The sequence below is a fragment of the Lepidochelys kempii genome, chromosome 11 (genome assembly GCF_965140285.1).
Source record: "Lepidochelys kempii isolate rLepKem1 chromosome 11, rLepKem1.hap1, whole genome shotgun sequence".
Classification (NCBI taxonomy): Eukaryota; Metazoa; Chordata; order Testudines; family Cheloniidae; genus Lepidochelys; species Lepidochelys kempii.
The window spans coordinates 69,647,226-69,671,090 of NC_136390.1; the positions used below are offsets into that span (position 1 = coordinate 69,647,226).

The window sequence follows — 23,865 nt, forward strand, 5'->3', positions numbered from 1 at the left end:
TCTTATACGCCCCACTCCAATCAGGGCTATGCCTCAAGGCACAATCTAGCCCTTGTGATCCCCACAGTTCAGCTTGGAGCGCCAAGGACCTATGCAAGCCAGCCAGGCTCCAGGGCCAGCTAAGCAGATCTGGAGGGCTTTCTCCCTGTGGAAGGGTCATGCAGTGGCTGGTACATCCCCTCATGGCCAGGCAAGGTGCAGCAGCCTCTTGATTCTGGGGTCTCCTCCACTGACAGGCCCTCCAAGTGGGAGTGACTCGCCCCTTCTCACGACTCAGCCCTCCAACTAGGTCACTTACAGTCCCCACCTCTTCGGGGGTAGAAGAGTTCAACAAACAAAACAGTCTAAGACCTTCTGGCAGGTCTGAAGCCCACCCTGGGCCCACTCAGTGGTCCTTCTCCCCTTGCATCCACAGGGCTTTTCCTGCCCTTCTGCTGGTGGCAGGCAGGGAACCCAGAGCCTCCCTCTGCTCTGGGTTCCAGCCCAGGGACCCCATACGGAGCAGCTAAGGTCTGCTCCCTCAGACTCACTGCCGCTTCCCTGGGCCACCTCCTACCTTCAGGGGCCTCCAGCTGCTTTCGCAGAGTGACTCATTTCAGAGCTTTGTCTCTGGGGGTTCCAGCTGCTTCCTGCCCCCTTGTGTCTGATGCAAAGTCCCCCTCAGACTCCCTGGCCACCCCCTCCTGGTCCTCAGCTAGTGCCAATCAGCCACCGTGGAGGAGATCGCTACTGCGTCTTTTAACCCCTTAGTGGCTGTGGCAGGATAGTGTTTATACACCCATCAAATGCCCATTCTGCAGGATTGCCTGGTACCTTCCACATCAGTGGAGTCCTGGTCCATAACTATGAACAACCACAGGCAGGCTGGACGTTTTTGTAGGGACCACACAGACAAATCTCCAGCCACTCAATGCTGACTATGGAGGACAAATAAGCTTGTTTGTGTGAGCACTTCCCAAGGTCATGATGGAATAAACATGAAGAAAAGAAAGATGGTAATGGCAAGAACTTCATTTTAAGGCCCAACCTTAAACCAGAAACAGAAATGAGCTGTGTGCTAGAGTATAAAAGTATTAATTTGTAGCCCTGGCAGGTGCCTTGTCCCTGTCCGCCAGCCCTCAAAACACACTCAACCTCCTGATCTCATCCCCCTGGTGACCAGGCAGCATGAAGGGTTCATTGCATTGGCTGACTCTTTTATGTCTTACATTGTGGAACAGGGTAAAAAAGGGGGCACTGATAAAAAAATGTTAGCGATAGAAACCAACTGGTTTCTAGGCCCTGCAAGCTTGTGCTCCCAGCCATCAAATGATCTAAAACATTCCTTTCTAGCCTTAGCATTTGGCAAGGTAGCTTCTTTTGAAATCACATGGGAGAGACTTTTGTTTAGCTGATGAATTGGTACAAAAATGGTTTTCAGGACCAGTGACCAGAAAGAAAAAACACTGCTCCCTGCCACACTGAATCAAACTCACCAACTCTAAACATTTAAAGGGCCTATTTAAAGGGCCTGGCATAGCAGGATAAAAAGTTTGTCCAACAGTGTAATTGGCCATTTCTGCTCAGAAGACACAACAGGGAGTTTGTCAGTCCGGAGGGAGGCCTGTTGGCAGAGCCGCAGGGAAACTTTAAGGTATGTCAGAGTCTAGCAGGCATTAGTTGTTTCCGGTTGCCATGAGCACTATAAATTCACTCCTCCCTGGCCCTCCTGAACTGCTGGGAAGTCAGCTCACCATGGGCACGGGAACATGTTTTATGGTTATAGACACTATAAAGGAGTCAATGCAAACAGAATCTCCAGGAAGTCACCCACATTTATGATTCACGGTGGAGCTGCTTTGCTCTCTTACCTCAGCGTACAGTATAAACAATTCCCTCTCCAGGACAGAATTAGTCTTTCCCGTCTCTTTCCAGGTAACTGTGTTACTTTAACGCCCTTGTTGTTGCTCGCCAAGCTGCATGATTAACATGGCACAGCCTTTGGGACCACGTAACGCATAGAGGATCTTGTAGGAAAAAAATCATTCAGAGTAACAATCTCTGCCTCCCACACACACGGCATTTCCCTATTCAAACGCCACGTGTTTTGTGAATCTGAGCTCATTCCAGATGTGTGTGGGGCACATTGGTGCTGCCCATTCGCTATTTACTCCCGTTGGTGCATTGGGTTAGAAGGGGGTCTGCTCTTGGTGCATCACAATCTTTAATGTATTTACCCTCACAACACTCCTGAGACACAGGGCAGTGCAATTATCCCCACTGTTCAGGTGGGAAAGAAAGGCACGTTGAGACAGAGACTTGCCCGTGGTCACACAAGAGGTTCGTGCCAGCACAGGGAACTGAACCCAGGTCTCTAAAGTCCTAGGCTAGTGCCTTAAACACTGGACTTTACTTCCTGATCTGCAAGAGCTCAGGTGCTCTGAAGTCCATTCTGAGAAATTCCTTAGCACCCATTTTTCTAGACACTGTCCAGAGGAGGCTGCTGGTAGCGGGGACCCTTCAGTGGCCACGGGTAAGATGCTCTGATGCTGGTTCTGAAGATTCCCATTACTGTTAGTGATTATTATTTTTTCCATTTTAAAATGTCCCCTTTGTCAAAGGGAAACTACAAACCCCAGCAGGTTGCCACAAACGACCAAATTCAGCCCTGGTATAAGTCAATGCAACCCCTTTTCAAAGCCATCACAGTTGTATCTAATTATGCAAACTGAATTTGGCCCCAGGTTTTTTCGCTGGGGACACCTACCACAAACAAACCAGGGTGGCTCACGCATGCAGTATGTGCATAGGCAGGAGACGGTCACTGTTATTCCATTCTTTTGAGCCAAAGGCCTGAAATCAATCAGTTTCCTACCCCCAGAGCAGGTCAGAGGATAGTGATTTGTCAATTTCAATCTCCTCTGCAGGCTCACCAGTTCAGTGCCAACAAGGTCAGCAGAAGTGCAGCGTCACACAGAAGATGAAATAACGAGTTCACATAAAACTAAGTTTTTAGTCACTCCTCTTTCAAAACAGAACTGGACATTTCTGCTGGTCACAGCAAGTACAGTGAACTTTCCCACCATATATTTTGCAGCATTGAGATGTACAATACATACTATAGAACACAGCTGGGCAAAACCTCTCGGATTAGAAATTTCATCCAATTTTAAAAGAAGAAGAGATGAAAACGTTATAAATGTGGACCTATTTTTAGCCAGCTCTTTTGCAAACTGCCCACTCATGAGAACCACGCAGGTATTTGAATTTACTCTGCTGTTAGTTTATAAAAGCCTGCTCTAATAAATTTGTTAGTCTCTAAGGTGCCACAAGTCCTCCTTTTCTTTTTGCCAATAAAAGTAAAAGCAATGGAGCCAAATTCCGGACTTTGGTCCATACACTGAAAGCTGGGCATCTTTGAAATCAGACTTTGGCCCATGACATTCCTGGGGGGAGGGTACTGAACTTCTGGTCCGATACTTAGCTGGCAAAAATTGGTGTAGCTCCGCTAATTTAAAATCAGTGATTGATCCTGATGGAGCTATATTGATTTGCACCGCTGAGTATCTGGAGCCTCCCCTTCAGACTGTAACCAAATGCAGTGGACCACTAGGTTAATACAATGGGCTGCTCCTTTCTCCTGTTGGCTTTGCTGGCAGCAGGGTCAAGCCCAAACTGTTTTTTCTTGCCCAGACTTTCAAACTGTTGGCTTTGTCTGTTCTCATGTTAAAAGAGACCTCAGGGATCTGAGCCTGCTATTTCCTTTTGTAAGTCATCAAAGCCTTGAAGTGTGCATAAAGAATGTACTCACTCCAATCTCTCTTCCTCTTTCTTCCGCAGATCAAAGTCCCGTTGAACCACCTCCCAGACGTGCTTGGCCTCTTCATCTGTTAGCTTGGAAAGATCCAGTTTCCTTCCCATCCTAGCAAGCAGTTGTGTCAGGGGATCTAAACAATGGGAACAGGAGGAAATAGATCAGTAAGGTTATATAAGAGCCAGTCTAGATTCAAAGAGACATTGTCATGTTCTTTGTCAGACAAGGCACATGCTCATGCATCTCCTGGGAGGTATTTCATATTGACAGAGGGAAGGAACTTACTCCACCTCTGTCAATATCTGTATGAGTTGGTTCATTCCATTGGTTGGAATGTGCGGTGACATTGTGTACAATGGGTGGGCGGTTGTGGCAATGCAAATCACTTGCTGATATAGCCTGCCTTCAAAGAGTAACACTGTAGTGGTCTAAAGCCTATGGGCAGCTTCCTTGGAATTAGGGGAAGGCTCTATCCCTTTGCCCAGAGTCATACTGAGAGAGCCTGATACAATTGAGGCCTTCATTTGGAGAGTAAAATGCTTATTAACATTAATAATGCTTCTTATACAGGCTGTTTACAAAGTGTACCTGAACTATACACATCTTAAACATTTCCCAAACAAGTCAAGGCCTGATGTTTAGGGTTTGGGTGACAGGACTTCTAGAATCTTCTCTGCTTGCCATGGCAGCTATAGGATGAAAAAAATGTCATCCCCATGGACTCCAAAGGGAGCAGGGTGGCTTTTGTCAACTTCTTGTCTCTCCTTTTCCTTATTTTCTACACTAAGCTGCAGGGCTAATGGGTATCAAGCCAACCAGTCCTCAGGCCATGTGGTCCTGGATGTGGTCCCTGCCTGCTGATGTCTCCCTACTGGGAGAGGTTTTCCCTGTCAAACTGATGTCAACTGCAGCTCCCCGGTCTTTAGCCTGACCTGAACATCTGCGGACAAGGGTGTTGCTGCCCCTTTGACAGAGGGTGCCAGCTTTGGCCTTATGTAAGCATTCTACAGACACCTGCAGCCAATTGTCACAGAACACCTTTTCCCCTCTTCTGGTTCATTGGCTTGTTTCTTTCTCATCTGATTTGGTCCCAGCTTTGTACATAAGCCAAGCATATTTTGGTTGCAACTTATTGAACAGTGTCATCGTAACATTAATGTTGTCACCATGAATTCACTAATGTCACCACCATAACTTAAAAGACAAGTCTGGTTTCAGAGCATGCATGTGATTCCTGAAGGCAGAAGGTTTAAATCTCTTGTTATTAACAAGAGCCCTAATACACAGTACAAGCCACCGGGTGCAGGATAACACCTAAAATAATCTGATTGCCACAACAGGCCTAATTATCACCCTTGCTTCTCATTCACTTAATAAAACATTTCTCTGTCACCGAGTGGGGGGCACTGTCCTTGAATACTCTGGGTATTCAAAGGAATCTATTTTCTTCCTTTGTAGGAGAAAACATTACTTAATATGCTTCCCTCCCCCTGGGTATTTAAGGCAAGAGGAAGACACACTAAAGAGGTACGAAGAACTTCTAATCCTGGCAGAATTATCTGTTGAGACCATGCTCTCAACAGAGACCATCCACCCAAAATGAGTTCTACCCATGCCACCTCCATTTCAGATAGTCTCCTACAGTCCAGGCTGGAAATTCCTTGTCACAGCTAGTTAGCTGTCAGGCAAGAGGAAGAGTAATTCAGTCTAGCAATTCACTTTGAGCAACAGATAGAACAACCACCACCGGATTTGAGCCTGAAAAGGACTTTAGGTGAGCTGAATCCAAATTCAAATGAATTTTGTGTGGAAACGGTGTTTTCAGGAGAAGTCAATATCTGAGGTGAGCACATGCCTTTCCTTTGAAGCCATAAATCTATTTCTAGCTTGTCCAGCTGCATTGTGAGCCTAATAAGAACAATTAGTTAACTGGCAGAAGTGAGCAATGAGTTTATCAGCAAATTATGTAAGCAGATTTGAGAGTGGCTTTGCACCAATAAATCCAAACGGCAGGTCAATAGATGACAATTAGCATCACATCAAGATCCTGTCTAAGGGCTTTTGTTGCAATTATCCCAGGACCTCTCAAACATTGGTTTGCTCCTGTTCTGAATTCATTAATGAGAAGACAAAAAACCAAAAACATTCTAACTATTCATACTGTACTGAGTATCTACATGCCTGTTTGCAGTTTCCAGGCCCTTCACAAACACAACAGCACATACGCTGCTCATACAAGGAAGGAAATATTTTGTTGACAAGACAGTCACAACTTTTGGTCCCACTGGGCAAGAGATCAAGTAGAATGCAATGTTTTTGCTTGAAATTGGCATCTATGACCAACTGCTTGCACAACAGTGATGAAAAGTTTGACATCCTGGTCTTACTTTTGTTGCTATTCAAGTCAATGGCAATGCTCCCTTCTAACTTCAGCAGGAAGAGGATCACTCCTTATTTTACAATGTGGAGCCTCGTCTGAAAGTGACTGTGAACATGTCTCAATATCATAGGGTCAGATTCTGCCACCTCCTCTTACCGAGTGGCGCCTTCTACCATGGAAATCAATGGGATTGCTTATGAAGGAAGCTACCACTAAGCCCAAGAGCCAAACACTAAGCATTCAGCATTTGCCCAATTTTCATTCCACTGAAATCAGTAAAACTCTCATTGACTTCAAAGGGACCCCAGTTCAGCCAAGAACGTAAGCACAAGGCTTAACTTTAAGAACTGGAGTAGACTCACTAGAATCGATGTTGATTGGAAAATCGATGCTCAATGGAAAAAACCTACACGCTCAGGTGGTCTGCTGAACTGAGACAACAGCAGAGTTGGTCTAACAGTCTGCACTGGTCCTACACTTCTTATTAGCGGGGCCTCAATATTGCGGTTTTCATAAGCAATGTCATTTTTGTCAGCAATGTGCCTGCAGAGAGGTCAGACAGGGCAGCATCACATGAAAATGACATTTGAACTAGAATTCTGGAGCCAAAAAATAAAAAAATAAAATCTTCCTTGATACAGTTCTGGTAAGTTAGGTTCATATTTAAAAGTTGCGGCAGCTTTCTCGGAAATCCAATGGGAAAGCTATTGCCTGACAGTGAATAGCACGTACAAGCTGAAGTTGATATTTTTAACGTTTGTTCATGGAATTTTGCAGCTTTACACAAGAGCATTCATCAGCATGAAAGCCTCAAACAAACCTTCTATTTTAAGAAAATGAAATCAATATGACCATCAGCTGATTTCCCCATTCCCTCTCTTACATATGTCCGAATAAAATGCACAAAACTTATTAACTTGAGTCAGCAGATGTTTTACTTATCTGGTCACCATGGATGAGCCAAAGGGAATTAATCTCCATCTCATGTAAATCGATGTAGGATAAGCTGGAAGGATAAGCTGGTTTACACCAGCTGAGGATCTGGCCCCAAAGGCTTCAGAATGACAGCATTACTGTAAGATCAGTTTAAAAAAGGCTTTTTTTTTTGCCATCTCAGCTAATAGCTATGTCGGGCAGGGGTGTGGATTTTTTCACGCTGGACAGACATAGGTATGGCGGTGTAAGTTTTCTGTGTAGATCAAGCCCAGGAACCAACAGGCTTCTCGAACTAAACTGACAGCTTGATTTTCAGAAGAATGGGAGCCCAAGGCTGCACACAAAGCGAGGTGTGCAACTGCATGCTTATTTTACACACAAGATTCCCACAGCGGTGCACAGAAATCAGACACTTGTGCACACAAGTCAGGCCATCACTGGCTGGCTATCGAGGCAATTACCTGACTTGCAAGTGGAAAAAGTAGCACATACCACTGCGGCTGCTTAAATGAAGCTGCCTTCACCTTCATACTCCCAGCAAAGCTCATGCATTGCAGTGGAGATTTCAGTTCTCCACGTCCTCAGTGTAGTCACTTAAGCAGCCTTAGAGATAGTTCAACAGGAATGAAATAGGAATGAGAGCACTCATCGTGACAGCAATGAAGGATGAGGTGGTATGTGAGAGCGCTGCTAACTCAAGCCAGGCAGAAAAGGGGGAGCCCCTCTTTGCTTTTAGCTGTATTCCACCACCCCCACATCCGCCCTTGAACCCCTGCTTAGTAATAAGTGTACATGCATTTTGCACTACAGCTGGGTGAAGTTTTTCAGAACACAAGTGGCAAATTCAGGTCAAATTTGGTGAATAGTTTTGGCTAAAAAAAAAACAACCCTGAAAAAATTCAAGAAGTTGCAAGGATTCGGTTTGGCCAGTTCCAAATGGAATGTTTCAACTTTTCCATTTTGAAACAGTGAATTTAGCGGAACTCTCAATAAATGAGAGAGAAATACTTGAAAATAACCCAAAATGAAAAAATCAGGGAAAAAATAGTTGTGGGTGTGTGATAGGAACCACTCCCTCTCGTGAGCGCCCCCTTTTGGGTGGGTTCAAACCTGCTCTTTCTTGGGGTGTCCCCTGTCAGCTGGTGCCCTCGTCAGGTGGGTCTTGAGTGGCTCAGCCCTCTGGCCAAGTCACACCCAGTCAATGTGTATGACCTCACAAACCCCTTCCGGGATAAGAGGTCCAACTGGGCCTCTCCCTATGCCCTTGGTAATGTCTGCAACCCTGTCTCCAGGCTCAGTACTCAGTCCTTTCTGGGCTAGCTTTAAGTCTGTCCCTGCCAGGGTACAGAGCAGTGACCCAGGGCTTTCTTTGCCTTTAAATTCTAGCCCTGTGCTTGGGCTTCTAAATTAAACGTGTCCCCTTCTTGGGGCTTTGGCCACTTTTCCAGTGTTGGGACTGGGACCCACCCACTACTCTGGGTCCCAACCCACAGAACCCTCAAATAGCCACCACGTGCTGCTCCCTTTAATAGTTGCTGCTGCTATTCACTGGGCAACTTCCCACAGACCCCCTTGCTCTTCACCCTTACCTCAGGGTTCTCTGGTCCATGCTCGAGCAGGGTCTCTTCCAGATCTCGTTACCTGTGGAGTTTCACGGCCTTCCAGTCCTTCTTCCCCCTTCTGGTCCCAGCCAGCAACTGACCTGCTCAGCCCCTGCAGCATCTTTTAATAGAGCCTGATGGGCTCTGATTGGCTGCTTCCCTGCAGCCTTTCTAGGCAGGCCTGGAGGACTCACTTTCACTGCTTCTTTTCTGGGGCAGGGTGTGGTAGGACCACAGGGCCTCCAGCAGGGCGCCTCAAAGGCCCTGGTACACCCTGTCACAGGGTCAAACAAAACATTTTGTTCAACCACAAACAATTTCCCCCCCAGTTTTTCCGTTCTGGTGAGAAAAACCAAAATAATTCACTTTTGGTTCAAACTGAACAAATTTTTTTTTTTTAAAGATAGTTTGATTTGGTCCTTGAACTGAAAAAATCAATTATTTGCTCAACTCTATCGTGCACATTTTCCCAGACTTGACTTTCTGAAAATCAAGTCGCCAAGGTTAATTAAAAAATCTGGTGTCTCTCAGTGTATCCTCAGCTACTCTTTTTGATATTATGGGCCAGATCTTCAGCTGGTGTAAATCAGTGCAATTCCATGGATTTGGACAGAGCTCTGCTGATTTATACCAGCTGTGAACCTGGTGCTGTAAATCTGTGTTTCCTCACCAGGCCATCAGAGTGCAAGACTCCCTAATGGCCTATGCACTCAGAACCGTGGCAAATCCCTGCAAGTGGCCAGGGAGAAGCAAGAGGTCCTGGTGGTGCTGAAATTGAGATCTGAGTTTTGCAGCTCACGCCCTTCTCTGAGCTGAAAGAAGGCAAGCAAAACGAACACAAAGGATCCAATTCACTGCAGGGTGAAGAGATTACACTGTATCCAAACACGGCAGGCAGAAAGCCCTGCCTGCCAACCCCGAGGAAGCCTCCACTCACGTCAAAGGCAAGTTCACTGGCTCTTGTTCGCTCTTTGGAACGGTCACAAGATTTCTCAGGTCTATAATCCCATTTTTCCCCTTCACCCGTTTGTAGTTTTCTACAGCGCTCCTATCGTTTGCACTTTGCATCCCTTCAGAACATTGCAATGACATTCAGTACACAGGGCACTGGGAGAAAACAAGTTCAAACAGCTCTACCTGCAAACTGGATATACACCAGGCATCCTATGGTTTTATATATTGCTATTTGCAACTTTTATTTAATGGTCCAATCTCATTTTGGATAGAGTTTAAGGCAAACCTTATCACAGTTATAACTTTAGGCTAAGGAAAAAGGGCTCTCATTAGTCTTTTATTAATTGCTGGAGCAAACATCACCAGGACATTAATGAGGGTTAGAAATTGACAGCCCCTGGAAATTAGAAAAGGAAGCTTTGTTTAGCAGTTCCTACTGGGAACTGACAATCCGCTAACACTCACAGTGTAGGCTGTAATTTGTAAAGGCGTGTGTTCCAGATTTGACAGCAGTGTGTATGATTGACAGTGGACATTAAGATGGATCATGGGTATAGATTCATAGATATTTAGGTCAGAAGGGACCATTATGATCATCTAGTCTGACCTCCTGCACAACGCAGGCCACAGAATCTCACCCACCCACTCCTGAGAAAAACCTCTCACCTATGTCTGAGCTATTGAAGTCCTCACATCGTGGTTTAAAGACTTCAAGGAGCAGAGAATCCTCCAGCAAGTGTGCCGTGCCCCATGCTACAGAAGAAGGCGAAAAAGCTCCAGGACCTCTTCCAATCTGCCCTTGAGGAAAATTCCTTCCCGACCCCAAATATGGCGATCAACTGAACCCTGAGCATGTGGGCAAGATTCACCAGCCAGACACCCAGGAAAGAATTCTCTGTAGTAACTCAGATCCCACCCCATCTAACATCCCATCACAGGCCATTGGGCCTATTTACCATGAATATTTAAAGTTCAATTAATTGCCAAAATCATGTTATCCCATACTAGATAGACACAGCCTAGATTGGAAACTAGTGAGATTATTCTTAGTCTCCTTCCTCCTCCTTTAAATCCCAACCGTTATAAAATCCTGCTACTCTCTTTAAGGGGCTACATTGTAGCTTTACCGCTAGCTTTGAAGGAAAAGTTGTGCATTGTTGCACTGCCCCAAGGGGGGACTAGGACCCAAACTCTGACTCAGTCATGATTCTCCCTTGCTTCATAGGAGAAGTACATAGAATATCAGGGTTGGAAGGGACCTCAGGAGATCATCTAGTCCAACCCCCTGCTCAAACCAGGGCCAATCCCCAATTTTTGCCCCAGATCCCTAAATGGCCCCCTCAAGGATTGAACTCACAACCCTGGGTTTAGCAGGCCAATGCTCAAACCACTGAGCTACCCCTCCCCCCTAAACTATGCATGACAGGCCTCTACCTGGTGCAGCTTCCTTCCCTCTCCGTGTAGGCATGGCTGTGCTGGCTGCTGCACTGGGGATGAGGTGGATGGACTCAAAGCTGTGCCTGGCTGCTGTCTCCCTTCCGTACTACGACACGCAGCGAGGGTAGACCAGCTTGCAGCCCTCTACTTCTACGTGTGAGCTCTCAGTGATGTTCTAATCGGCTCGATATCAGAGCAACTGACTGATGCCAAAATACAAGCCCGCCGGTTTTAGGAATTCTTATATGACAATAATGCTAAAATCACAGGAGCATTGCTGCTGATTGATGCAGTGATGCTATGCCATGTATTTATTATTCACATACCATTTTTTAAACGAGTGTGAGCAAGATTCAGACATTCTTACTCTGCTTTTGGTGTGTCTTTAACTAGGACCAGATTCTACTCACATGAAGTTCCACTGGCTTCAACAGGAGTCAGATGCTACTCAATGGGAGAACAATCTGACCCTTAGCAATACACTTACAATGTTTTTCAGTTTGAGAATCAAGGGGCAGAGTCCCATCCCTTTCCTCATGTTGAGTAGTGGCTTACTCCAGAGGTAGCTGTCCCACTGAAATCTGTGGGAGCAACCCTGGAGTAAAGGTGTGAGAAAGGATAGTAGAATCTGGCCCTATGTCAGGAGGACAGGACTTTTTCCTTGAGAAACCGAGCTTGACCATGCCTCAGGGGAGTTAAATTTTGATCTCTGTTATAAACAGTGTAAATCTGATGTACTGTCTCAGGAATTACATTAGTAAAAAGATTTCAGTGGTAGCCGTGTTAGTCTGTATCAGCAAAAAAACCCAAGGAGTCCTTGTGGCACCTCAGAGACTAACAAATTTATTTGGGCATAAGTTTTCGTGGGCTAGAATGAAGTGGGTTCTAGCCCACGAAAGCTTATGCCCAAATAAATTTGTTAGTCTCTAAGGTGCCACAAGGACTCCTCGTTTTTTTTTAGAAAAGAGGTACACTTGCTTTTGTTTTCTGGTACTGTTTGAATGGGTTAAATCGAATTCATGAAAATATACAGAAACAAGACGCTATTGTACCTGCCTCTGTGCAGATGTTTAATACCCAGCGAAGCCAGCTGCACTGTAAACCAATAAAAATTAATGGAAACGTGCAAAGTAAACAGTAACTAAACAAACACAAGTCAATTCCTTTCCTATCTGACATGACTTCAAGCATACAGCATGCACAGGTGTTTAATGACTTAAATATTCCTATTACAGCTAAGCAGTAATGGATAGGAACACAATGAATTGAATGGCTTGGCTTAAATTGGCCTGTGGGAACAATGCATGAATGCCAGCCACATTCCAGGAGACATGGCTGAGAATCAACAGGAAATTCATCACAGATTTTAACGATACTGACTTAGTGGAGTTACACCAGGGATGAATTTAGTCCAACAAGCCTTGGGCATGAAATGCTATTGTGTGGAGTCTAGAGTAAAAGCATTTCATAGAATCACAGAAGCCAGAGATGGGACCTATTAGTAAATTACCCAGGCCTTTTCCCTACTGCCAGTGCAGGAGTGATTCCTACTGCACATTCCCAATGCTTTACAAATCGATTGCACCAGAGAGCCAAGCAGCCATTAGGCTAAGGAGTCATTTGGCCTTCAGAGACTATTCCACAGCCTCAGACATCTCACTGGCAGAAGCATTCCCAGATATTCAGCCATAACGTCTTAGTTTCATCCCATCAATCCTACTTCTACTCAAATAGTCTACGGTACAACCACAGTGGCTCTGTGATATCATAAACTGGAAACTTTGTGGCAGCTTAATTCAACTCGTTTGCATTTAAATGAGCTGTGACAATTGATAACATGTTCATTATGGTAGTCCCAGTGTTATTTCTTTTGCTATTAATTCCATTTGTGCTGGGCCCACATTTTCAGGATTTCAACATGCTGCAGGTTTTTCTAAGGATAACTGTACTGTAGAAATTGTCATGGGGGAATCTAGATGTTTCAGGAGCTAAGGAGGAAGCCCTTGGGATTTTTAATAACTAAGAATCATAGAAGATTAAGGTTGGAAGAGACCTCAGGAAGTCATCTAGTCCAACCCCCTGCTTAAAGCAGGACCAACCCCAACTAAATCATCCCAGCCAGGCCTCTGTCAAGCTGGGCCTTAAAAACCTCTAAGGATGGAGATTCCACCACCTCCCTAGATAACCCATTCCAGTGCTTCACCACCCTCCTACTGAAATAGTTTCCCCTAATATCCAATCTAGACCTCCCTCACTACAACTTGAGACCATTACTCCTTGTTCTGTCATCTGCCATCACTGAGAACAGCCTAGCTCCATCCTCTTTGGAACCGCCCTTCAGGTACTTGAAGGCTGCTATCAAATCCCCCCCTCACTCTTCTCTTCTGAAGACTAAATAAGCCCAGCTCCCTCAGCCTCTCCTCATAAGTCATGCGCCCCCTAATCATTTTCATTGCCTTCCGCTGGACTCTCTTCAATTTGTCCACATCCTTTCTGCAGTGGGAGGCCCAAAACTGGACGCAGTACTCCAGATGTGGCCTCACCAATGCCGAATAGAGGGGAATAATCATGTCTCTTGATATGCTGGCAATGCTCCTACTTATCCAGCCCAAAATGCCATTAGCCTTCTAGGCAACAAAGGCACATTGCTGACTCATATCCAGCTTTTCATCCACTGTAATCCACAGGTCCTTTTCTGCAGAACTGCTGCTTAGCCTGTCGGTCCCCAGGCTATAGCGGTGCATGGGATTCTTCCTTCCTAAGTGCAGGACTCTGCACTTGTCCTTGTTGAACCTCATCAGATTTCATTTGGCCCAATCCTCCAATTTGTCTAGGTCACTCTGGACCCTATCCCTATCCTCTCCCCACAGCTTAGTGTCATCTGCGAACTTGCTGAGGGTGCAATCTATCCCATCATCCAGATCATTAACGAAGAAGTTGAACAAAACCGGTCCCAGGACCGACCCATGGGGCACTCCGCTTGATACTGGTTGCCAACTAGACATCAAGCCGTTGATCACGACCCATTGAGCCCAACGATCTAGCCAGCTTTCTATCCACCTTATAGTCCATTCATCCAATCCATACTTTTTTAACTTGATGGCAAGAATACTGTGGAAGACTGTATCAAAAGCTTTGCTAACATCAAGATGTATCATGTCCACCACTTTCCCCATATCCACAGAGCCAGTTATCTCATCATAGAAGGCAATCAGGTTGGTAAGGCATGACTTGCCCTTGTTGAATTCATGCTGACTGTTCCTGATCACCTTCTTCTCCTCCAAGTGCTTCAAAATGGATTCCTTGAGGAAGTGCTCCATGATTTTTTCCAGGGACTGAGGTGAGGTTGACCAGTCTGTAGTTCCCTGGATTCTTCTTCTTCCCTTTTTTAAAGATGGGCACTATATTTTCCTTTTTCCAATTGTCCAAGACCTCCCTCAATCCACAAGTTTTCAAAGATAACGGCCAATGGCTCTGCAATCACATCACCCAACTCCCTCAGCACCCTTGGATGCATTGCGTCCAGCCCCATGGACTTGCACATGTCCAGCTTTTCTAAACAGTCCTTAACCTGTTCTTTCACCTCTGAGGGCTGCTCACCGCCTCCCCATACTGTGCAGCCCAGTGCAGCAGTCTGGGAACTGACCTTGTCTGTGAAGACTGAGGCAAAAAAGGCATTGAGTACATCAGCTTTTTCCACATCCTCTGTCACTAGGTTGCCTCCCCCATTCAGTAAGGGTCCCACACTTTCCCTGACCTTCTTCTTGTTGCTAACATACCTGTAGAAAACCTTCTTGTTACCCTTCACATCCCTTGCTAACTGCAACTCCAATTGTGTTTTGGCCTTCCTGATTACAGCCCTGCATGCTTGAGCAATATTTTTATACTCCTCCCTAGTCATCTGTCCAAGTTTCCACTTCTTGTAAGCTTCCTTTTTGTGTTTAAGCTCACCAAAGATTTCTCTGTTAAGCCAAGCTGGTCGCCTGCCATATTTGCTATTCTTTCTGCACATCGGGATGGTTTGTTCCTGTGCCCTCAATAAGGCTTCTTTAAAATATAGCTCTCCTGGACTCCTTTCCCCCTCATATTAGCCTCCCAGGGGATCCTGCCCATCAGTTCCCCGTGGGAGTCAAAGTCTGCTTTTCTGTAGTCCGGGGTCCGTATTCTGCTGCTCTCCTTTCTTCCTTTTGTCAGGATCCTGAACTCAATCATCTCATGGTCACTGCTGCTCAGGTTGCCACCCATTTATACTTCCCCTACCAATTCTTCCCTGTTTGTGAGCATCAGGTCAAGAGGAGCACGGCCCCTAGTTGGTTCCTCCAGCACTTGCAGATGTGCGAGGTAGCTTGGGATTGTAGAGGAAGGACATTAGCTGGATATTTCTGCTGAAGTGACCCAGCAGGGTCATAGTTAACTATATTAACATTTAAATGGTCAGGTTTAGTTCTCAGATTTAATGCTCTGCTGAGATATATGAGGCAGCTCACACACTGGAGCAATCGTTTCAGGTTGTCTGCAGACTCAGGTAGTTATCACTGCATTGGTTTACACTGGGTTCAAATTCAGAAGGTTTATGTTCACCACCATAAAAACAGAACTGATGAATTAGGAGTGAAGCTATGGTTCCCCAAGGAGCTGACTCTTAACACTAACAATGTTCCAAAATCCCCTAATGCAACAGGGGAAAGGGCCAGATTCTCCTCAAGTGTGCACAGGTGAAAATCAGGAAAATCCACTGAACTCAATGGAGTTAAACTGGTGTAAATCAGGTGTAAGTGAGAGGAGATTCAGGCCTCAAAGCTGATCATGCTGTATTTGGAAGCCTCACATACTAGCTGGGAGAGGAGAGAACAGACTGATTCCATCTGTGGAAGACACTAGAGTGAAGAACCTGGGTCTGGGTGTCATGAAGGATCAGTTTTACACTTCATGATCCCTATAAGGAAACAAAGCAAGAATTCAGTTGGCTTTTCCCCTTTTCAGACATTTATGATACAGACTGTGGCCAGAGCGAAGGAGTTAGAAGGGATTAATCCACCTCCAGGATGTATGCCCCATGACACAAGATCAGAGGGCACTTAGTGAAATTAGAGGAAGTTTGTTGCCAGACCACGTGCATGCAGCCTTACCACTCATAGCTGAGCCTTGTACCCTGCACACAGACAAGAAAACATCTATTCTTGGGGCAAAGACCCTGAAGAGTGGAGCAAACATGGGAGGGGGGGGATAGCACAGTGGTTTGAGCATTGGCCTACTTAAACCCAGGGTTGTGAGTTCAATCCTTGAGGGGTCCATTTAGGGATCTGGGGCAAAAATTGGGGATTGGTCCTGCTCTGAGCAGGGGGTTGTACTAGATGACCTCCTGAGGTCCCTTCCAACCCTGATAGTCTGTGATTCTAAGAGGAAGACCTGGGCAGCTGTAATTAAGCCACCAGAGTTTAATAAGATACATTTTGGTTGCTTCTTTCCTCTTGCTACTTCAACCAGCTCGAGGAAAGGACACATTCCTTGTCACAGAATGTTGGTCCGCGGGTTGTGCTGCCTTCTAGCTCCGCAAGCAAGACCGTGTAATCCTTCTGGGGACGAGTTCTGCCCCCACCACGACATAACTGTGTCCTGGGGGAATCTGCAGGGTGGGGTGAGACAAAAACTCTCAGTGGGGGCTCAAGGAGCCTCTGCTCCCACTGGTGCATCATAGCTTGTGGATTTGATTTTCACTAGAGCAATGTCTTTGCTACCCGGCACTGTGAGGGATTTACACTAGCCTCGGATCGGCCCCGAAGGCGGCATGTGAAATAACAATAGGCTAACCTGCTTTAATATGTGGATTTACTTTCAAGCACCGACAGTACGGGGGTGCGCAGGTTGTGTCAGCCCCCCCTTCTCAGAGGCAGCCGGGCCAACAGACTCAGGCTCGTGCTGAGGCACTAAAAACAGATGCTGCAGCTCGGACTGGAGTTCGGGGGTCTCTGAAGCTTGGGGAGGGAAGTGGCCAAAGCACAGCTTCAAAGTGCTATCTACACGGTTAGTTTAGCGCCAGCCCTGTGAGCCTGAGTCTGCTGACCCAGCTGGGAGTCCCGCCACTACCGCGGGCTGGGTAAACATACCCTCTGTGCTCTAATTCCCCATCGGTAAAGGAGGGACAACCCTTTCCGACCTCACAGGGGTGTTGTGAGGGTGAATATGTTAAAGACGGCAAGGCACTCAGATGCTACAATAACGGGGGCCATACACATATCTTGGATAGACGGAGGTTTGCCCAAGTTGAGGCCAACAGTGACTGTGTTTACGGAAAAGCTATTTACGGCTAGAAAAGAAAATCTTCAGCTATAGAAAACCATAGCCCTGATCAAAAGGGTACAAATGAATTAAGCTTCTTTTTAAAAAGAAAATATTTCCATTCATACTGATTTTCATACCAGGAGGGAGGGATAGCTCCATAGTTTGAGCATTGGCCTGCTAAACCCAGATCTGGGGCAAAAATTGGGGATCGGTCCTGCTTTGAGCAGGGGGTTGGACCATATGACCTCCTGAGGTCCCTTTCAACCCTGTGATTTTTAATGTATCGGTTTTTAAATCATTTCCATTAAACCAGTTTGTGTTCAATCGCTTCCCTGCAGCATTGGCAACCCTAAACTCCACAACAAAAGGGAACGGACAATAGGGGCTGGGATGTGTGAAATTGCCTCACCACTTTCCCCCTGTTGTATCAGTTGAGAGAAATGAAAGAAGTAAATTCTAATATTTTAAAGTAGTGGACAGTGAATTTGATTTAAAAAAATCACTCCCTTTAATAACTTAGGTCCTGATTCAGGAAAGCATTCCTATCCAGGACAGCACATAAGCATGTGCTTAAAGTTAAGCATGTGCTTAAATTCTATCCTCAATTTGCATCCTAAAATATTATTAGCAGCACGGGTATAATTTAATTTTTTTTTTAACCTGACAATGTCCCTTTAAGGAAATGAGCATTGGATCTTAGATGCATGAGATATTTTGGCCAGAAATTCTCATGGTTAGTGCACCTCTCAAATGTATTTCCTTTCAGGAGGCATCACTCATGTTAGGGCCCAACTTACTTCTGTTTCACACAATTTTGGTGTCCTCTTGCTTAAATTACTGAAAATTATTTGTATCAGAAATAAAGACCTATGAAGCTGAGCCTGCAGAAAGAGTTATCTACACTAAAGGGAGGAATCCCCTCAGACTTGTTAAACGTCCCACATGGCAATTTTTTTATAGCCTTCATTTTTGTCTTTGACACACATTACATCCTACATTTGGGCTTTGGAAGATGCAGCGATATAGCGTCTAAAGAACGCTTAATTTCTAACCTCCGATTATGTTAAGGAAATCAATACACAGGTGTTAAGATAAATACTTCAACTCATCAGCTGTCTGTGTGCTACTCACATGCTCGTCTTTGATCTAACGTACAGTAACTAATTCAGTTATGTACTCAAGTCTTCTGGAATACGTGCATTAAGATTAGACTCGCACAATGATAATAGGTGCCCGGTTCTCGGAAGTGCCGAGCTCCCATTAACTTCAATGTTGGAGGTCAGCAATTCTGGAAATGAAACCTCTTTGGGAGACAGTCCAACGGTTTCTGGAAGAAGCAGGTCTAATCAAGGAAAGCCTAATATCAGTGAATTAAAGTTGGTTTGAGTGAAACAAAAGCTTTTCCAACATGTCTCCCCTAAGAGAAGAAACGAATGTTTATTGTACCTAATGATTAATTTAAAAAAAAAAAAGAAAGAAAGAAGAGTAAGCAGCATTACTGTAAAAGTGCAGTGTTTTGAATCATTAAAACTCTAGAATATCGTAGTGTTGTTCTATGGTAATAGCTGAACATATACTGTAATGTCTGTTAGCATTTCCATGATAAAATCAGCTATACAGGGTTTAAAACTCAAACACATGGGCTTGTTCATACATGAAAGTTATTCCAGAATAAGGTCGGGTATACATTTAAAGTGAACTAGCTCTTCTGGAATAACTCCATGTTTTGACATTTTATTCCAGAAGCTGGTGGTTTGAAATCTGAGCTGTAAGTGTACCTTTTTGGCTCAGCACAGCTTTAAAATAGAAGGCCTGAAAACGCCACAATTGTTTTGTTTTCATAAGCCTTGCTGAGGAGAGGGGCCTTTTATAATTTGGGGAGAATAATGTAAAGAGTTGTTTTAAAAAGTATATAATGAACAAGGTTCACGGAACATAATTTCCAGGTAATAGTTCTTCTTAACTGTACATGAATTTATAAAATTATAAACGGGGGTGGGGCGGAATAACTGAGGGGGGGATAGAAAGTGAAGGAGGAAGACACGGCACAGGCAAAGTGGCTTCAGACCTTCGTTGTTCTTTAAAAGACTTTTGAGGTAGAAGAATTGTTCTCTGGAAATCACAGGACACTGGCAGGGTGTCAAGTGGACATCATAAATACGTACTCAGAACTATTTTTAATGACATCTACTCTCTCACACACCCTCTTCCCCCACATCCACGCCCTCCCCTTTAGGAATGTGTTAATATTTGCAAAGCATTAGCACTCGGTGGCATACTGTATTTAAGAGCCACAGGGTCAATAAAAATATCAGTGCTTGGAAGCAACATCATTGTTCCCGAGCTGGATGTTGGGAATGGTTCTCCATTTAAAGACTCAGTAGCAAAAGACAGATAGAAAGTAAAGGAAGGGCCCAGTCTGGCATGGTGCGAGGTGCCTTGTAAGTGCCCTCAATTGCCATGGAAGACAGGAGGATTGTGGGCACCCCGCACCTGCCAGGATCCATTAAATTCAACAATTTTTGATCTCCAAAAATGAAACTAACCTCCCCCTACACGAGGGCCAGGAGTAGGTTTTGTTTGAAATGATAAAACCTAAGATATTGACAGGTTTCAGAGTAGCAGCTGTGTTAGTCTGTATCCGCAAAAAGAACAGGCGTACTTGTGGCACCTTCAAGACTAACAAATTTATTTGAGCATAAGCTTTTGTGGGCTACAGCCCACTTAGAATATCAGGGTTGGAAGGGACCTCAGGAAGTCATCTAGTCCAACCTCCTGCTCAAAGCAGGACCAATCCCCAATTTTTGCCCCATATCTCTAAAAGGCCCCCTCAAGGATTGAGCTCCCAACCTTCAGTTTAGCAGACCAATGCTCAAACCAATGAGCTATCCCTCCCCCCACTTCATTAGATGCATGCAGTGAAAAATGCAGTAGGACACAGAGAACATGAAACAATGGGTGTTACCATACACACTGTAAGGAGAGTGATCAGGTAAGGTGAGCTATTACCAGCAGGAGAGAAAAAAAACCTTTTGTAGTGATAATCAAGGTGGGCCATTTCCAGCAGTTGACAAGAACGTCTGAGGAACAGTGTGGGGAGGGGGAGAATAAACATGGAGAAATAGTTTTACTTTGTGTAATGACCCATCCACTCCCAGTCTCTATTCAAGCCTAAGTTTGCAAATTAATTCCAATTCAGCAGTCTCTGGCTGAAGTCTGTTTTTGAAGTTTTTTTGTTGTAATATTGCGACTTTTAGGTCTGTAATCGAGTGACCAGAGAGATTGAAGTGTTCTCCGACTGGTTTTTGAATGTTATAATTCTTGACGTCTGATTTGTGTCCATTTATTCTTTTACGTAGAGACTGTCTGGTTTGGCCAATGTACATGGCAGAGGGGCTTAGGCTTGAATAAAGACTGAGAGTGGATGGGTCATTACACAAAGTAAAACTATTTCCCATGTTTATTCCCCCCCTACTGTTCCTCAGTTAGCTCACCTTAACTGATCACTCTCGTTATAGTCTGTATGGTAACACCCATTGTTTCATGTTCTCTGTGTCTATAAAATCGTCCTATTGTATTTTCCACTGCATGCATCCGATGGAATGGGCTGTAGCCCACGAAAGCTTACGCTCAGATAAATTTGTTAGTCTCTAAGGTGCCACAAGTCCTCCTGTTCTTTCTAAGATATTGAGAGTCTTAAAACAAAGTTACTTCCTACTGCCACCGTGGTTGTATAGGAGTCAGCCCTACACGGGGCAGATTAGATAGCCTCTCTGTTAACAATAATGGGAGTTGCCCCATTTATTCTGCTTACATGATGCTGAAAATTAACCCCTTGGGGCATGATCCTCTACCCCATTTACACCTTGTGGCTCTATTAAAGTCAACAGGAGTGTGGAGGCAAAAAGTAGGCAGGATTACATCTTGCATGGATTCTAGATATATTCTAGATTCTTGGAGTGGTTTATAGGCTTCCATGAAGATCTATTACTAATACTGCATTGCAAATGAAATTACCACACTCACACAAATGGTCCTTACATTTTCAGGGACTGCACTAGATTTACCCACACAGCTGCAGCTGAAATCGACAGGCGATCCAGTATGTGGACAATTCTTCAATTTATAGGTAAGGAAGGCTATGTCTTAAACCCAGGGGAGCCTGGAAATTCAGAGTCAGAGGAAACTGCCCTGTTCCCCAAGGCATGCTCTTCTGAAAGTTCAGCTAAAGAAGGGCGCCTCCAACCATGCAAATGACATGGAGCGCATGTGAAATTTAATGAACGCACTTTACATTGGCATTTTGCAGCCTCAGGCTAGGTATCTGCCATAACATTGAAGAGCGACATAATTTCCGAGGCCGGCTCGAAGGGCGTTCAATGTCAGGGGAGCATACACCAGTTTCCACTGTTCTTTCCTGCTGATTAAACTAGCATAGGACTTCGAGGGACATTCTTTCAAGGCAGAGCTGCAATAGCTGGGCTGTACTTCTGGACACAGTTTAGACTCTCTGCTTTACAGGTTAATCCAGAATGTAGCTCTCCTTCTTTCTGGAAGCTGACCTGCTTTGAGCACCACCCCTCAAAATAAAACAGGTATTTCTCTCCCTCCTCTGTCCAGTCATCTTTCTTACCTGGGCTGCTGGCAACATCCTTCATTTTCCATATCAAGTGCAGCCTCAGGGCAGGGCTGGTGATTGCAACAGGGCAGGGAAACTCTCAGTTTAAGAAACTTACTGATTAGCAAATAGGCACCCCCAGTCCCTTTCCGATCAGATCCCTTGTTTAAAGCCCCCAGAACTGATCATTAGAAGGTGAAGTTGCACTTTACCTTGTGAAGGGCGGCAGCCGATGTTGCTTTGATCTGTCTCCCTCTCTCCCTGTCTGGCTCAGCTGCAATCCAGTCCAGGGGGTGGAGTAAAACTATGTTTTTGTCACATGCTCCCAGTGCTGGGCTCCCATCCTCTGCCCTGGGGCTGGGCAGAACAAACCACCTAATCGGCGCACAGCGATCACATGGGGGCGATTAGAGCTTCAGAGTCAACTTCCTCCGAGCAAACCAGAGGAGCTACTCTTCGGAGATTGCAGTAAAGCGTCAGGGGAATAGACAGGAAATAGGGGGCCAAATGCAACCCCAGTGTAACTCTGTCGAAGCCGGTGGGGTTACACCAGAGAGGAATTTGGCCCAGGCACTTCAACTAACAGACACTCTTCCTATTGGCAAACTTGGAATGCCTTTGCAGAAAATAAAATACCCCCCCCCCCAAGGAAATGGGAAATATTTGCCAATTTTTAACGAGCTGAGAAAAGACCCAGGGTTTTCAGTCTTGGAAATCTTGTGACTTGAAAGCAGGTGATTGCATAACAGAACAAAAATATAAAGGAACATACAAAACAACAACAACAACCAGGCCAAAAAACAAATCAGAGAAACCAAACCAAAAACCCAGCATCACTCACACACAGAAAATCCAAGTTCATTAGGCTTTGGAGGAAAAAAATCAAGTTAAAGTGACTGTGTTGTGTTATCTGCATCATGCTGGGGCTTATTGCAAGAGAAATAAGCATGGGTTAGTTCTGTCTCCAGAACGGATGCATTTTTTAAAACTAAATTTGATCAAAGTTTGGGAACCGTTGAATAGAGTCGTGTCTGCAGCATGTGATATTTTGCCTACTGGTGCATGATAATTAATGGAGACTTTCAGATGCTGAAATCAATATTGGATGAGATGTGGTGACATAGGGGGTGATCCTATGTATTTCCATTTGCTTATTGATTTTATTTTTGTGGCATGAGTTCATACTAAATCATCATTAAAACTGGGGCCATGACGATGCAAGTAGGTTAACACACTCAGGGTTTTGTTTCTTGAGACTGGGTTGACATCCAGTGGTGATCAGACCAGGCAGTATGAGTTTGGTGGTCTCAACTAGAGATGCTCAGGACACCTCTCCGCAAGACAGCTTCCGCACACAACTGGCAGTGACCATCACAAATCATACTGGTTCTACGGAGCAAGCTGGGTGAGGAAGTTTTCACATTGCCTGCTACCAGACAGTACAGCAAGCCATTTGTTCTCCCGAGCATAGATCCTTCCCTTCTAGCATAGGTCATAATACCATTAGATTTAGGAAAATATAAACAACATCTGTAGATGACGATACACATGATCAATGGCTTTTCAAGAAAAGGGAACGTGGCTTGGAGCAAATTCCACTCCCAAGAACTCTGAGAGGCAACATAGTCTGGTGGAGCAAGCACAATTTGGAGTCAGGCAATCCCAAATTCCAGTCTGGTGACTTGTGTGTGGCCACAGGCAAGTCAGTTAGTCTCACTGCCTCAGTTTCCCCAGAGGAGTGGTCTGGCGGCAGGGGTGTGCCTACCCAGACCTGACTGCAGGATTGCGGGCTAGGCAGACAAGTATTTCCATTTTACAATGGAGGAACAGAGGCACAGAGAACTCAAGTGACTTGCCCAAGGTC

The 23,865-nt window shown here is 45.1% G+C and overlaps 1 protein-coding gene across 8 annotated transcripts in view; it reads right to left on the reverse strand.

Moving 5' to 3' along the window:
• The window catches only part of MLPH (melanophilin), an 86,519-nt gene extending 64,094 nt beyond the window's left edge, over positions 1 to 22,425 (reverse strand). For all 8 annotated transcript variants that reach the window (XM_073306768.1, XM_073306765.1, XM_073306763.1 and 5 more), the window contains exons 1-2: positions 22,214 to 22,425; positions 3,791 to 3,926 (exon numbers count right to left, since the gene is read on the reverse strand). In XM_073306768.1, coding sequence (XP_073162869.1) covers positions 3,791 to 3,900 — 110 coding nt within the window. In that variant the 5' untranslated portion in view covers positions 3,901 to 3,926; positions 22,214 to 22,425. The remainder of the gene's footprint in view (positions 1 to 3,790; positions 3,927 to 22,213) is intronic.
• Positions 22,426 to 23,865: the final 1,440 nt, after the last annotated feature.